Raw genomic sequence first — 17,515 nt, forward strand, 5'->3', positions numbered from 1 at the left:
ATTTCACAACAATTTATTATTTTATAATTATTTACTATTTTTATAACAATTTATTATTTTATACATATATTAAAAAATTTCTCATCACTTTATGTTTCCTTGTGTGGAATCATTAAATTTTGTTCAGAAAAAAGTCGGAAAATAATTATATAATATCAAGAGGGAAAAAAAAATTGTCATCTTTTCTCATAATTGAATATAAAGAAGAGATTCCAATAAAATCTTAATATGTCGCATTATGTATTAAAATTTTTTTTTTTTTTTTTAATTTTTCTTAAAAAACATTTAACATATTCTATTTATTAATACATCAAGTTTTATTCAATCGATGTTAAAAGAAATTTGATACAAATATTTTCCTTCCATATTTTTCTCCATGAACCCTAAAAAAAGATCAGTTTACTATTTAGGGTTGAAAATGGCTATTTTTTCCCCTAGGATTAACATAGAGAATATATAATAATAATAATAATAATAATAAAAAAGAATAATAAGAATAACAAAAATAATAATAATAATAATAATAATGATAAATAATAATAATTATAATAAACAAAAGAATCAGCAGACATGTCTAATGAGTAGTTGATGATTGTGTCATTTACTATGCTGTAATAATTTTAAGTCAAGTTCGCAAGTGACGTGACTTAATCCACTCTTTTTTCTTCAATTTTTTTTTTTTTTTAATAACATTCATTTCTAAATAATAGCTTATTGTGCTCAAACGTTGACAACAAAATAACTACATATAATATAGATGATACTGTAATTTAATTATATATGTAGATGTCCGCATGAAAGTTATCTCTATTTAAGTATAATTTTACACTTATGTATTGTTGACAGCGATTTTTTCATGTTTTATCTCTATTATTTAAATAGAATAAATCAAAGAGTTAAATGTTAAATTAATAAATGAAATTTTTATACTTTTTCTTTTAGCCTTTATTTGACAAAAAATTTTTTTTTTTATTATTATTTGTTATGTATTTGAATAGTAATAAAAATAACTTACAACAACAATTACTATATTATTAATTTAATATATACTCTCTAAATCTGAATTAGTAAAAATGTTTACTAATTTTAATTAGTGACTCACTTTTTGCTTTAGAATTAGTTAAATTTTACTAATTGTTAGTAAAAGTTACTAATAATTAGTAAAATTTTACTAATTCAGAAGCAAAAAGTGAGTCACTAATTTAAGTTAGTAAACATTTTTACTAATTCAGATTTAGAGAGTAATAGTCATTTAAATGAATTTTTATTAGGGAGAATTTTTTCACATACAATTTTCTTTAAAACGAATTTCCATTTGTTCAAATTAATATTTCCGTTATAAGCTTTTGGGTGCGAGTTTTAAAATTAATCAATCAGAAATTAATCAGAAAATTTTTATTATTTAATTATGAAAATTCGCGACAAAATGTTTCTGCCGAATGTTTTATTTGAATAAATGAAAATTCGTTTAAATATAAAAATTGATTTAAATAAAAATTTTATAATATGAAAAATTAGTTCAATAGAAATTATGTTAAATAATTTTTAGAAGAAATGAAAATTTGTCGAAAAGAAAATTCTATGTAATAAAATTCTGATGAATAAAAATTAATTTAAATGGCAATTTTGTTAAATGAAAATTCGAAGAAATATAAATTCTTTGAAGTAAATGTTCGGATACAAAAAATTCTGTATAATAATTTAGAAAATTGGTTTAATGAAAATTCTGTCAAAAAATAATTCAAACAAATAAAAATTCTAACAAAAATTAGAAATTTCGCTAATGGAAATTTGTTAACTTAATATAAATAGACTTTAAAAATTTTTGTAAACATTGCAATTTTTGCCATTCTGAGTATTTTTTTAAAAAATCAATTTCAATTCGAAAAATCTTTTTTTTTAAAAAAAAAAAACATTTAAGATTAAATGGGTTAAAATTTTGATATAAAAAATACCAACCTAATCATAAAAGCGCATTTTGTTGTTGGAATGCAATTTTTTTTTTTGAGGACCATTAAATTATTTAGAGAACACAATATATTGTAGCAATCTAAAAGCTATAAAAAAAGGGACGAGTTTGTAAGTATATAAATGATTTTTTTTATTTTTTCTTTCCAGTGTCATCAATATGCGTTTGAGACCTAACTCGACCGGACCTGTGGCAACCACTTTAACATTGATCCTGAACACTATACGAGGATAGGTATAAAGGTACGTCGCAATATATATATATGTATAGTAATTCTGCTATAGGCGAAACGTCTAAAATTAGACTTTGTTAACTTCTGCAGTTGAGTGCGATTTAGTTTACAGACCCCTGTACTTTGAAAACAGGTTTATATTTAAAAATTTTTTTTCTTCTTTCCTTCGACAATTACTCTCATGTACTGATAGAATCGGTATTTATTGAGCTTTAAGGAAAATCGTTTTTCATTACGAGATGAATTTTCAAAAAAAAAAAAAAAAATATGCGCCTGAACTTTTCTGAACGTTAAAATGAAGAAAAAATTTTATTAGGTACATTTTTTTAATTTTTTTTTTATAAAATATTCTGTATTCAAAAATAAATAATTTATTGAATGTTTAAAACACTTTTTTTATTCTTCTTTGCTGTAGTAATTTTTAAATTATTTATTTATTTATAATTATTATTATTATTTATAGACCGAGAAAATGATTTCGTTCATTTGAGCGTTCAGAACTTGAGGCATATAAAAAACAAAAACATAAAAATTAGTTGAAAGTATTGAAATTTTTTATTTTTATTGAAACTGTTAATATATAATAATTTTGAAATGTGATAAGGCCTAATACGATTATGATGATTTTAATAATAATAAAGATGAAAATTTATTACATCATAACTGTATTAGACCTTTTCATCTCAAAAATGATTATTTAAATACTATCCCTAATAACAAAAGATATCTTGGGATATATTGATAATATCCCGCAGATATCCTAGGGATGTCCTATGGATATCAAAAGGATCTCTTAAGGATATCCAAAAAAATCGGTGGTTTGGATATCCTTTGGATATCCCATGGATATCTGAGGATATCCACAGGATATCTTGTGGATATCTTTATAGACTTTCATAAATGTCCTCCAGATATCCCATAGATATCGTCAGGATATCCCACAGATATTTTCAGGATATTCTCAGTATATCTTCTGGATGTCAAGAAGATATTCTCAGGATACTGTTTTTAAAGTCATTATGAGACTACAAGTGAGAATATTCTGTGAATTAAATTTTATATAAATAAAATAAAATGCAACTTGTTTTTCGAGAAAGTTGATTAATTTGAAAAATTATTAACTAATTTTTTTCTCATTCGTGATTCATTCCTTTATTCATATGCTTAATATTGTCAGAAAATAAATTGGCTTTAAACAAATATAAATTCTTCCCCGCAAATAACGAATAACTATTAATATTAATTATACATTAAGTGCATGAGTTTATTTAAAAACTTTGAAAAATGCGTTTCAAATCTTCATTTAAAATAAATTAGAAGCTCATAAGATTTTTGTTTTTATTATATTATTATTCATTATATTAGCTTAACAATTTTAACCTTTAAAAATATATGTTGAGATATTAAATATTCCGTGAATATCCTGAGAATATCCCACGGACATCCTGAGGATATCCCATGGATATCCTGCGATATAATATCCAATAGATATTTTGTGGATGTCTTAGGGATATCCTGTGGATATCCTATGGATGTCCTGTTGATGTCCCACAGACCGGCAGTTTGGATATCCTAGGGATATCCTATGGATATCCCAAGATATCCTGGGGACCATTCTAGGATATCGACCATTGATATGGATATCCTATGGATATCCTTTTGTTATGAGGGTATATGTTTTTATAAACTTGAAACTTGAATCGTACTGTACAACTACAAAAATTTAAGGACCCAAAACGTAAATATTCACAGTGCTTTTTTAAAGAAAAGTAATTTTTATTATTTAAATTTTGAAAATTTTGAATTTCTTTGATCAATTACATTTAAATTCAAAAAACTATATAAGAAAGTATTTTAAAAATTAATTTTTGTCAAATAAAGTCGTCTCTCGATAAATTGAATCTATTAAGGGGATGCAAAAATAGTTCAAATTATTGAGAGTTTTATTTATCGAATGTTTTAATTATTGAGTGAAGCTTAGGAAAAATTGAAATTAACAAGAGATTCATTTTTCACAAGTTAATAATGTTCGGAAGCTTATGTTATTTATTATAAAGAAATCTGTAATTTTTGTTTTGTTTTAGTACATACCACCAATATTTTCGCATCTTTTTTAATTCATTAATTTTAAAGTTGAAAACTGTTTTATCGACATCATGTGATTTTTTTCACAATTGTCGATATTCACTTGTTAGTTAACCTATAAGTATACAAATGTCTAATTATTAACAATAGACGTGAATTAATAATAATTAGACATTGGTAAACTATTTATATTATAGGTTAACTAACAAGCGAGGTGAATATCAACACCTATGAAAAAAATCACACGATGTCGATAAAACAGTTTTCAACTTTAAAAATTAATGAATTAAAAAAAATGCAAAAACATTGGGGTGCACTAAAAAAAAAAATTACGAATTTCTTTGGAATAAATAACATAACTTTCCGAACAAAACTAATGAAAAATGAATCTCTTGTTAAAAGGGGGAAACCACATTACGAGGTTCAAAAAATCAAATTATTTTTTTTTTGCATAAATAGTCAGCTTATGTATTCAAAATTATGTTGAAAAAGTTTTTACAGCGGAATTCGGTGTCCTCTCTGTGCTACAGGCAATGAATGAAGCTTGCTCCGAGTAGCGAAGCAGGTTGGTAACGGCGTCGCTGAGGAAGTCCATTTGTGAATTTATGATTTGACTTATGAAGAAGAGGAAGGACTAATGTATGGTGCGGGAATAGCAGATTAAAGTGTAAGCACTTTAAATGGTTTTTTTCTTATAATTATTTTTAAATTTTCGATACTTTTTTCAAATGCGTTTTTCTCGAAACAGGATTTTTGAAATTGCTGTGCAGGATAGCTCAAAATGTTATTGACCGATTTCAAAAAAGAAAATTTGCAAATTGTTCGTTATTAAATTTATTATTAAGTGAACTAAACGTTAGAAAGAAAAAAAATTTAATACCTTTTTTAATCTCAAAGACGCAAAAAATATGCCAAAACCCACTTGGAAAGATTCCCCGGAAAGTGCCCCTTGGAGGTTCTATCAGAATTCCGCCGGAACTTCCAACGTAATTCCGTCGGGATTCCATCGGAGTTCTAAAGAATTTCCAATAGGATTCCGACGGAATTACGTTCAATTTTTTTCAAAATTTTTAGAGTCCTAATTCCGTCGGAACTCCGTCGGAATCCCATCGAAAATTCTTTGGAACTCCGATGGAATTTCGACGGAATTACTTTGGAAGTTCCGGCGGAATTCTGATAGAACCTCCAGGGGGCACTTTCCGGGGAATCTTTCCAAGTGGGAACTCAAACATTAACTTAAAAGTAGTGTCAATTTTTCAATTTTCAATATTTTCACTTAAAAGTTAGTTCAATTAATAATAAAATTTGTATAAAATGTGAATAACCTTCATTTTTTGCTTTTGGATCAAATTTGTGGACTCCACCTTGCACAGCAATCATAAACTCAGACAGCACAGCTCCAGGGGTTATGGCTCCTAACTTGGAATGTTTTTAATAAAAATGCAAAAAAAAAAATATTGTCAGACACAGATAAATATATGTGCAACATAATGTCATTCTTGCGTTTCATTTAAAAAATTTTATCCCTTTTGAAAAAAATCCCTAAAAACGGCTAAAAAAACAGCGTAGTAATGTGGTTTCCCCCTTAATTTGAATTTTTCCTGACATTTACTTGATAATTAAAATATTTGATAAATAAAACTCTCAATAATTTGAACTTTTTTCGCATCTCCTTAAGATCTAATTTATCATTTTAAAAACAGTGTTGTTAATTTAAATATATATTGAATTGAAGGTATACAAAATACATTTGTTTTAAAAAATGTTTTTTTACGTTGTAATAAAATTTTCGTCACTTTTTGATGTGAAGTTGTCTAATTTTTTATTTTAAATTTCAAAAGAGCTGAGTGCTTAGGGCCCTTTTTTTTGGTAACTCCTGTTTAGTGCTTAGGGCACCCGTAGGTGTAAATTCGGCCCTGCTTATTATTTAAATGTTATTGATCAAAGAAATTCATAATTTGCAAAATTTAAATAATAATCACTTATTTTCTTGATTGCGCGATAGCCGTAGTCGTTAAATCACTTAGGTAGGTTAGGTAAAAGGAGTTACGTGATATGTTTGTGGTTCGATTCCCCTTGGGTTTTAAATTTTAATTTAACTCTTGTAGTTTAATGTAGAACGTGTAGAGATTTATTAAGTTTTACAAGTGTTTCTTAAATTATATTCAATATTAATTTTTACTGTTCAATCTTTTTTTTAAATAATACAGAAAAATTACATTTTTAACTACAAGAGTTGAATCAATAATTTAAATTCATTAAAAAACAAAAGAAACAAGAGATTTTCTGTAAAATTATTTTATTCGTAACAAATAATAATAATTATTATTAAATATGACAATAATTTGTGACAATGAAAATATACGGATTATTAAATCATCATTACAAAAAAAAGGTAATTTACCACAAATTGTCAACGATCGTTACACAATCGCGTGTTTTATTATTTAGAATATAGATTCTGAAAATAAATTTTCTAAATTCCTTTTTAAGGCACATAATATTAATATAATTTATTATCTATTATAAATAATATTTATATTAATTATATTATCATTATTATTATTAATAATACTAATATTAATAATAAGTATTAGTACTATTAATAATAAAATTAATAATAATATTAACAATAATATTATATAACTTATAGTAAAATCGCTATATTAATCGTCAATTTTTTACAAAATCCATAATTTTCAATTTATACAATAAATTTCTCAAAATTATCATAATTATGTATATACCAATTTACAAAAAGAGAAAGAACTTTTTTTTTTTCTTTAATATTTCTTATCAATTTACACTAAAATTCTTATAATCTGATAAATATAAAGCTTTACTTTTACATTCTAATTTAAACTCTTCATTCTTCTCTTGTAATGTCTTTCTTTTTTATTGCTATTTTACAAATATTTTTTCCCCTATTTGTTCTTTATGTATAATTATTTATTTAACAAGTTATATTGAGGCTCTTAGCAAATCACTATAAAATTAAACGTCTCATATTGTATATATATAGAATATTGTTTTAAAATATAATTATTGCAATCTTGTTCCTCTCATCTTGTCATGCTATATATTTAAATATTGTTCAAAAATCTTTTAATATTTCTACAAAGTTAAGAAAAAGTACATATTAACTCCAAAACTACAATACGTATATTTTATTTCTGGCAAGACAAAAAACTCGCTCCTGCTTTGTTTAGTATTTTTTTTTTTTTTTTTTTTTTACATAGAGCTCATTTTCACCGTGTGGATAAATTTAATCTTTCGAGAGGTTAAAGGTAGGTCTGCGTCTGCGCAGAAGCTACAAACATTCTGCGCAAGCGCAAAGTATATCTACTGTCTTTAACCTCTCGGAAGATTAATTTTAACCTCTCGTTTGTTTTCACACGGTAAAAACGGGCTCATAGAAGAGTTTGTGAAATTTTTACGTTATACAATTTTTCGTCTCCATTTCATCTTTCTAGACTCACAGCCATTGATAGACGAATTACAAAACAATAATTATTAAAGCACAAAGTGTCTGCGATTAAGGCCCCATTGTGAAAGAACGTTTTTTTTACGCACATTTTTAAAGTCCTTTAAGCAAATTTAAAAAGTTAATAACATTAATAAAACATAATTTTGACAAATTTATGTCATTTTTTTATTCAACACAATAGTAATGATAAAATTGATGTAAAAAATTTAATATTATTAGGCATATATATATTTTCTATATATAAATATTTTATAAAATTTTAGAAATGTAATTATTGCATAAAGTTTTATAAATATTTTATAACGTTTTATAAATTTTTTTTATAAATTTCAAACATTGAACTTTGAAATAAAAAATAATTTTCGAAGAATTAAAAAATTGTGCGTCAATTGAATTGGGAAGAGAAAAAAAAAGTTATATTACCCTGAATAATGAGTGCATTGTTAAACAATTATGCTCCTCTCTAAATTAAGGATAAATAAATTAACATATTTTTTTCATTAAAACTGCAAAAGAAAACAAGTACGCTGCGATACGAAGCGTATTATTTTTATATAAAAAAAAAATTCCTTTATAAAAAATTTGCCCTTTTTGATAATAATAATCTATTCGGAATAATTCCGGCGAGATCTTTTGTGACATTTTTGTTTTGTTTTTTTTTTAACCATATTTTTGCTAATTTTTTCTTTTCCATTTTTTTTTTTTTCATGGAGAATTTTCCATTATTTGTATTTTTCGTTCGTTTATAAGACGTTATTTCTAAAGAGAAAAAAAAATTAAAGCAAAAATTCTCACAATATTATATAATTTAAATATTATTTTTTTGAATTTTTTTTGATTGCGAAAAATTATTATCGGGCACTTCTCAATTTCCAACGAAGGAATAGATAGGCTGAAATTCTTAAAACTACAAAAATTAACAGCAAAGCTAAAATATCAAGCATGAAATCCGCATCCAACATATCTAAATTCTCCAGTGTTGTTTTTGGATCTTTGAAATGACAATAGATCTGTGGGGAAAAAAAGTTTTTATTAAATTAGAAAGAGATGGAATTAAATTAATTTTACGTTTAAATATTAAAAGATGCTAAAGTGAATCCAACATTTTTGAAAACGATATGTTTTTCAGATTAAGATTCAATTTGTAAAATACTTTCGGTTTCTTGACAATTTTAAAAAGATACACGGAAAAAAAGAAAAAGTAACTTTTACTACTTTAAAAGTAAAATTGGACCTGTCCGAAGTTTCTGCGCATCTCTGGCAACTTTTACTCCAAAAATAGTAAAATTTACTTCAGAAATAGTAAAAATTACTACGGAAACAGTAAAATTTACTACAGAAATAGTCAATTTTACTATTTTTGGAGTAAAAGTTGCCAGAGATGCGCAGAAACTTCGGACAGGTCCAATTTTACTTTTAAAGTAGTAAAAGTTACTTTATTCGTTTTTCCATTTTTCTCCGTGTAGGAGAAAATATATTTATTTAGACAAGTTCACAAACCAAAAAAAAAGTATCTTTAGTAAAAATTTACGAAATTTTAATTTTTTTAAAGTAAATTCTTACCTGGTAGCATTTTAATTTTGCTCTATCTGCATAAGTGGCTAGAGCAGTTCCTTCGAAACCATAGCGAATATAACTGAGATAGGTGATCCACCTGAGATAAACAGGAATTGCATCGAAGCTTACGAAAAATCCTGAGAATAGAAGAAATGGAACAGACATCACTGGTGCAAGAAAAACGCCATTTTGGACATTCATTGCAGCGCCAACAACTAAACCCACAGATTGTGCCACAAATGAAATTAATAGACAAGCCGATAGGAACATGCTGAATCTCGATAATTCAGGCAATTGGCTCGTTAAGAAATAAACTATCGTCACATAAATAATGCAGAAGATAGCCTGAAAAAAGAAACATTTTCAAATTTGAATAAATCAAAATTTAGAATTTAGAAATTCAAAATTGCTTAATTGTTTAATCCATTGAAACATTTTTAGAGTTGCTGATTACACAGCCACACAAAAAAAAGTTCTGATCTGAAGGTCTGACTATGTTTACTATGAGCCTGGCTACACGGAGAAAAATGGAATTGTTGTGCAAACAATTTTTGGATTGTTGTCAGTAGATTTGTTGATATTACAATTCGAAATGTTAATATTAAAATTCGGATTGTTGTCAATACAAATGTATGTTGTTTTAACAACAATACGAATTTTTTGTTGTCAGATTTGTTCAGTTTGCAATTTCGTACATTTGCAGAAGCAAACTCTCTGTCTATTGCTGATGGAACAATCTGGATTTGTTCAGCTGACAAGTTTATTGTTCCATGTCACGTGGTCATCTTGAATTCTCGCAAACTGGCGTGCAGATCGTCGCGTCGTTTGCTTCTGGCACATGTGCCACTTTTGCTTTTATTATTAGTTTTTTTTTAAATGACAAAGTGCTGTTAAATAATGAATTCGGTTAAAGTGAGAAATCTATTGCAAGTCTGGTGAATGGGTGAAGAGACAATTTCATCGTTTATCGATAAGTTATACACGGTTACTATTGAACATAACCTCACTTTAAAAAATACAAAATGCATATTAAATATTATTTACCAACAAATTTCAACTAAAAATAATTTTTTGGTCTCAGATCAAAGAATTTGATTTAGAAGCTACATGTTCCACAGATTTTAATGCAAATGAAACTGGTGATATGACTTATGGAAATCTGCTATCGATTATTTTAGAAGGCGATGAAACTGAACAAATTGAATTAGACGGATCAAAGTTTTGTTAATAAAACAAATTGTACTGTCGATTTCAACAATTTAGTTTTGTTATTTCAACTGTTCCATAACAATTTTCTTTGTTCATCAAACAATTCTGTTTGTTCACCAAACAATTCCATTTAAAAAATTTTTTTTTTTTCCAACAACAAATAGAACTGCTGGTTCTATATTGACAATCCGAAATTGTTGTGTGGACTTAATTTTTAGTAACCACAACAATTCTTTTTTCTCCGTGTACACCGAGAGCCAACCAGGAGTATTAAATTTGATGCTCAGGCGTATTAAACGAGTAGATTATATTCGCGTCTGCGCAGAATGTTTGTGTACATCTGCGACCACGGTTGCGATAGTGACAGGTTAGAAAAGGCGACCAGCCACCGAACTTTTCTAACCTGTCCCTATCCCAACCATGGTCGCAGATGTACACAAACATTCTGCGCAGACGCGAATATAATCTACTCGTTTAATACGCCTGAGCATTAAATTTAATGCTCCTAGTTGGCTTTCGATGTAGCCAGGCTCTATATGTTTTTGATGTCGCTGAATCCGAATCCGACGCCCATTTAACCATATTAGTTCTGAATTTTGACATAACCTCAAAAAACTCTAAATTTGAGATACGAATCCAGCATAACAATTTCTTTCTGATCAGGGGGTCTGACCATGTTTATTATTATATGTTTTTGGAGTCCCTGAAACTGAGTCCATGGTACATTTAACCCCATCACTTTAGAATTCTGTCATAACCTCAAAAAAATGTGTTTTTAATGGCGTTTTTTGAGGTTATAGAAGAATCTAAAACTGATACGTTTAAATGGGCTACGGATCCAGATTCAAGGACTCCAAAAACATATATATAGTAAACATTGTCAGACCTCCAGATCAGAAAGACACTTTGGGAGCGTTCACAAATTACGTAACGTTTTTTTTTTTATTAATTTTGACCTCCCCCTCCCCATTTAACACGTTATTGCATACATTAGCGCCATTTTTTCTGCTCTCCGTAACAAAGTGCTTGACCCCCCCTCCCCCAAAAAATGTTACGTAATTTTTGAACGCTCCCTTTCTTTGGTGGATTAGTAGCTCAAATTTAGAGTCCTTTGAGGTTATGTCAAAATCCAGAACTAATAGGTTTAAATGGACGTCGGATTCGGATTTGGCAACTCCAAAAGTCATATAGTCAAATTTATTTTTTTGTGTGACTGTGTAAAGTTGTTACAATAGTTAAACTGAAAAATAATACAAACAATTTGCATCTAAGTAATTTTTTGAATTTTTTACCTGGAACGGAATATCAGAAACTGTGATCGCTAAATAATAAGCTTTCAATGAGTACCATCGATTGAAATTTTCTTTAAGTAAAACCGGCATTTCCAAGGGAACTAAAATAAAAAATTACAATTTTTTAATAAATAAAGAGAAATAAAGAAAAATTATAAACAAATATTTTTAAGAAACAGAAAATAGAAATTCTTTTAAATATATATACTTACACGAAAGAATAGTGATGGTCATTGAAGTGTACATCAGAAAGAGCATGTTGAAGAAAAGAAAACCAAGATTACTGAGTACTTTTGCGCCATCGTTTCCAATGTCGTAGTAAAGAGCGCCAATTAACAAACCAACGAGGATATGGGCAAAGAGCCGAAGATACATCAAAGTCTGAAAATTAAATAATTCAAATATTAATTTAATAACAAAAAAATAGGACAAGTGCGAGTTACCGACTGTTGATAAAACGACATTAGATCGATTAAATCAATAACTATGTTGGGTTCAAAAAACTGTTTTACCTACTGCTGAAAAAAACAGTTTTTACGATTTCAAAGCTGTTTTATCGGGTTTTAATATCGTAGAGTTGATTGATTATTATATACGCAATAATTCCACTGACAAAACAGCTATACCGACTGCTGGTAAAACTAATTTGACGGTTTATATAAATTTAAAACTGTTTTACCGACTGCTGATAAAACCGATTTGGGGTCAATCAAGTATTACGTAAGCATCTAAAGAGGAAGGGAATTCTTCAGTTGCTTACGGACCATACAAAAAATTTTTTTTTCCATTACAATATGCTTATTTAGGGAAGGGTACAAAAGCCTTGAAAATATGGTTACATAATACTTGAATGACCTCTTTGATAGATTACATCGGTAAAACAGATTTAAAATACTTATTTAGTGTTTAATTAATTAAAAATTTAATTATTCATTCAATTTATTATTTTAAAAAAGCTGAAGTAATTTAGATAACTGAAAAAATATTTAAAATTATAATTTCTAAGTATTTTAAATAAGTCGAAGCGATTTTATGGCTTTATACCTGCGTCCCGAGTTGTATGTTTACATGTAAGTACAAGGGTGTCGTAAACCAAAGATCATAACAATGGGAATTGAAAAACCTAAATATAATTTAATTAGTTGCAATTCGTGTATTGACCTGTTTAGACGTGATCAACGTGAGTGTAAATTTTGTAATTTTAAATCAAAATTTGTCTGTTTTAAATATATTTTTCCTTTTATTTTAATTCATATTTTCCCATTTACAGTAAATATTTTCGGAAGTGTTTGAATATTTTAATTCGCGAACAAAAACAATTTTAAAAGTATCGTAGCTTTTTTTTGTGTCATTTTAGTAAGTGTTTTCTTTCGGAAGTGTTCGAAATTCTTAAAATCGGGATCGCTTAAATCTTTAGAAAAAGTATTTTGTTTCTTAATTATTTAAATGTGTTTTCGGGAGTGTTCGAAATTTTTTAAATCGCGTGTGTTATCAGTAGATTTTATCGTAGGAAATATGATACATCGGTTACAGGCTAAGGTAAAAGATACATTTTTTATAAATGATAATTACATGTAATTGGCATTAAATTTTGCAACAAAATGAACACCTTTTCTTTTTGTTAGTGGTAGTACATTTTAAAAACAAAATGCCCCATATTGACAGGAAAAAATGTTCTTCATACCTGTTAAGCTGGGAATTAATTTCTTTTTATCTAATATTGGTTATTAATTATTTAAAATTGAAATAATTAGTTAATAATTTAATAATTAGTTTACCCAATCTCTCCGGCTGAAAAGAAGTGTCCTCTTAAGAACAATCCAAAATTGAGTAAATTCTGATGTTGGATATCTTTCCGGTGTTACGACAATTGTCTCATCCAAAAGATTAATATTATCCTTCTTTTCCATATCAAGATTTATCGATACATCATCTGTAAAAAAATAAATAAAATAAAATGCCTTTTATAACGCGTACATTTTTACATATTAACGAGGGCATTTTACCCCGGGGAGTAAAATTATCCCTTTCTACCCTAGGGAAACATCTTTGTTAAATTTAAAAAATTCAATATGGCGAATCCAATATATGGCATGCTAAAAAAGATTTTGATTTTAATGAATTTATTTGAAACTTAAGTTTTTATTTTTGTAACAAATTACTTAATGTTTTTCCTTTGGTTACTGTTTGAAAATTTCAAAATTAAAATTAAAATGCGACGCATGATTATGTTCTAAAAATCATTTATTAGAATTTCCATTTTATGGAATTCCATTTGTCATATTGTTATTTTTGAGTCGAATTTTTATTTTTTCGAATTAGTATTTTGCAGAATTTTCATTAAAACGATTTTCTATATTACAGAATTTTTATATAACCGAAAATTAACTTCGCAAAATTTTTATTTATTCGAATTTTTATTTGTTAGAATTTTTAGTTGCTCGAATTTTCATTTAACATAATAGGCATTTTAAAGAATTTTTATTGGGTAGAATTTCATTGCATAGAATTTTCATTTTATTCTTTCAGATGAATTTTCATTTGTTCGAATTATTATTTGATATAATTTCCATATATAACCGATTTTTCATATTACAGAATTTTTACTTAACCGAAAAATCATTTAATTCTAATTGATAGAATTTTCATTTGTCCGAAATTGCAAATGGCCAAACAAACAATCGATTTTGGCAATTTTCGGTTAAGTAAAAATTCTGTAGTATGAAAAATCGGTTATATGGAAATTATATCAAAAATAATTATGACAAATGAAATTCCATAAAATGAAAATTCTATAACTAATGATTTTTAGAATATAATCATGCGTTCCATTAAAACTTCCAATATATCGTAAAATTATAAAAAAAATGCCTTGCATCAATTATTATTAATAATATTATTGTAAATAGAAAATAAGATTTTTACAAGTTTACGAGAAGTTTTCTAAAGTAATACATCCATAATTACTTTTATTATACACGCACGGATAATAGAATTGAAATATATTCAAAAATTATACAGTCAGTTGAAAAAAAAAAAAATTATAAACCAACATGTGGTATATTTAAAAAAGAAAAAAAAATTGTACAATGCATATATATATATATATATATATATATACGTGAAAAAAAAACACTTTTGTGATTAACGACTTTGTTAAAGAAAATAAAAACTTCTATACATATATGTATATATATTCTAAAAGTTATAACGTACTTTGCTTAGCAATGTCATTGGTTGCGTAGTTTGGAATCACTCCATTACTCTCATTTGTTTTTTTATCCTGAAACTTGTCTTCAATATTATTTGCGTCATTCTTGTCCTTGATTTCAGTGATTTTTGCTCCAACATCCATATCCTTTGGAATTTCCGACACTGCCAATGAATTGTTTAGTGCTTCTTTTTCATCCGAAAATGAATAGCCACGTCGAACATCACGTTTTCCATTTTTAATTGCATTCACAAGATTTTTAATATTGTTTCCATATTCTCCACAAGACACTTCAATTACTGGAGAAAAAAAAAAATTTTTTTTTTCTTTAATATGTAACTTTTTCCCTAAATTTGCATTAATTGATAAATAATGTTAAAATGTGACAAAAATTTGCAATAATATTATTAATTTATAAAAAATTTAAAACAATTTGTCAGGAGGAGGAGGAGGAGAGAAAATTTCTAGAGAGGAAAATGTTTTCGTTTTTTTTATTCTAGGGAGTAAATTAGTCTTTTTTTTGAATCCCTGAAATTAGCATAACCTTGTAAAAATTTAGTAATTATTTTTTTTTAAATTAGTGGTTAGAAAATTCACCTTTTTTACTCTAGGTGTTAAATAATCGTTTTTAATTCTTGAATGTAAACAATTTATATTCGACCCTAGGAGGAAAATTGCCTTCTTTAACCCTAGGGTGTAAAATAGTCTTTTTTTTAACCCTTGTAAGTAATATAACCAACTTTAACTTTATTAATTATTAAAGAAGTAGTTTTAATAATAATAATAATAATAATAATAATAATAATTACTATTATTATTATTACCTATATAATATAAAATTGCCTTTTTTAAACCTAGGTTTTATATACTCGTTTTCAACCCTAAAAACTTAAAGAGCAGTTGCCATAGCAAGTAGTTTTTTGGTTTTATCCCTAAGGAGTAGAAAAAGTCGTTTTGTTTCTTTTCAATCCTAGGGAGTAAAATAGTCGTTTTTAGCCCGAGGGATAAAAATTACTTTTTTCAACCCTAGGGAGTAAAATAGTTGTTTTTAGCCCGAGGGATAAAAATGACTTTTTTCAACCCTAGGGAGTAAAATAGTCGTTTTTAACTCTAGAGTAAAAAAGTAACATTTCTAAATAAAAAAAAAGACATTTATAAATCCTAGAAAGTAAAATATATAATTGTTTTCAATCCTAAAGAGTATTTTAAGAAATTTTTTTTTTAGATAAAAAATATGTATATATTTTTTTTGACATTAAATTAAAACTTACTGAAAGATGCTGGATTATGATAGCTTGGACAATTGAGATTGAGACTTTTTAAAAATGGAACCAATTGTGATGTACATCCTTGATAAACACATTGTCCCTCCGCTAAAGTATAAAGAGCGTCAAACATTTCAAAAAGTCTTGCACTAGGTTGATGAATTGTACAAATAATCGTACGTCCCCCACGTGCCAAGGTTTTTAATAACGAGATACATTGAAAGCAGGAAGATGAATCCAAACCACTAAAAAAAGAAATTAAAATAATATTATAATCCAAGGTTTATGACTATTTTGCATGTGTTTTGTTATCTTGAAAAAATTGCGATTATAACGATTTCTTTAATTTAGAATGAAAAAAAAAAATACCGCTGAAGATGGCCATGAATTATTATTATTATTTTTTTTTTTTTGAGAATGTCACAACTTTTATTTATGAGTTTGCGACAAAGTTCAAGATGGTTGTTAATATTTAAAATGTTATTTTTTTTAAATTTAAATTTTCTTCTTTGGTATTAAATTTTTTTTTTTTTTTTTTTTTGGGAACAAAAATAATAATATAGGGAAAGTATTTTCAAAAAATAGAAAAGAGGTATATGAAAATAAATTGAAAAATATTTGAAATGAAATTGAAAAAAAGTAAATCGTAGTTTTGAAACCGCACATTCAAGGATGGAAAAGCATTTTATGTTACGAACGATTAGTAGATTGCTTGATTGCACCAAACGATCTCTGGTTATCCTTGGAAATCAGAAGGTAATTTAAGTCTCTCGATCGTAAATTTTTGCAATAATTTTTTAAAAGTCTATTAAAATAGTTTTTTTTATATTTTCACTTTTTTTTTATTGTAAAAGTTGTAACGAAAAAAAATAATTCTTAAATTGAGAATATATATTTAGTATTTTAGAATATTTTAATGTAATTCTTAAATTTAATATATACTCTGCTTTGAAAATTATAAAGTATTTTTAAATTAAAAATATATTTTTATTCAAAGAATAAATTCTTATTCATAGAATAAAATATACTGAATTAATAATTGTATTAAATTATTTCAAAAATATTTGTGACAAATGCTTTTTCTAATTTGAAGAATTTGTTTCTCGTTACCTATGAACATTAATTGATATTCAATTTTTTTATTGTAAAATATTTTTTGACTTTAAATTTATTTATTTGAAAATTTTTCGAAATTTTTTTTTGTTTTT

At 26.4% G+C, this 17,515-nt stretch overlaps 1 protein-coding gene and 1 long non-coding RNA gene across 6 annotated transcripts in view; one reads left to right on the forward strand and one right to left on the reverse strand.

The window, feature by feature from the left end:
* Positions 1–17,515, forward strand: part of LOC127290331 (uncharacterized) — a 192,293-nt gene that overhangs the window by 69,993 nt on the left and 104,785 nt on the right. For both annotated transcript variants that reach the window (XR_007844295.1, XR_007844294.1), the window contains exon 3: positions 2,119–2,211. This is a non-coding gene — a long non-coding RNA (uncharacterized LOC127290331). The remainder of the gene's footprint in view (positions 1–2,118; positions 2,212–17,515) is intronic.
* LOC127290318 (ATP-binding cassette sub-family G member 1) overlaps positions 8,086–17,515 on the reverse strand; it is a 53,041-nt gene continuing 43,611 nt past the window's right edge. For all 4 annotated transcript variants that reach the window (XM_051318811.1, XM_051318813.1, XM_051318814.1 and 1 more), the window contains 7 exons: positions 16,314–16,552; positions 15,048–15,341; positions 13,610–13,764; positions 12,044–12,212; positions 11,832–11,932; positions 9,337–9,675; positions 8,086–8,783 (listed from right to left, as the gene is read on the reverse strand). In XM_051318811.1, the coding sequence (XP_051174768.1) occupies positions 8,625–8,783; positions 9,337–9,675; positions 11,832–11,932; positions 12,044–12,212; positions 13,610–13,764; positions 15,048–15,341; positions 16,314–16,552 (1,456 nt within the window). In that variant the 3' untranslated portion in view covers positions 8,086–8,624. The remainder of the gene's footprint in view (positions 8,784–9,336; positions 9,676–11,831; positions 11,933–12,043; positions 12,213–13,609; positions 13,765–15,047; positions 15,342–16,313; positions 16,553–17,515) is intronic.

The sequence above is a fragment of the Leptopilina boulardi genome, unplaced genomic scaffold, assembly GCF_019393585.1.
Source record: "Leptopilina boulardi isolate dan_hultmark-lab unplaced genomic scaffold, ZJU_Lbou_2.1 LbouV2_59, whole genome shotgun sequence".
Taxonomy (NCBI): Eukaryota; Metazoa; Arthropoda; class Insecta; order Hymenoptera; family Figitidae; genus Leptopilina; species Leptopilina boulardi.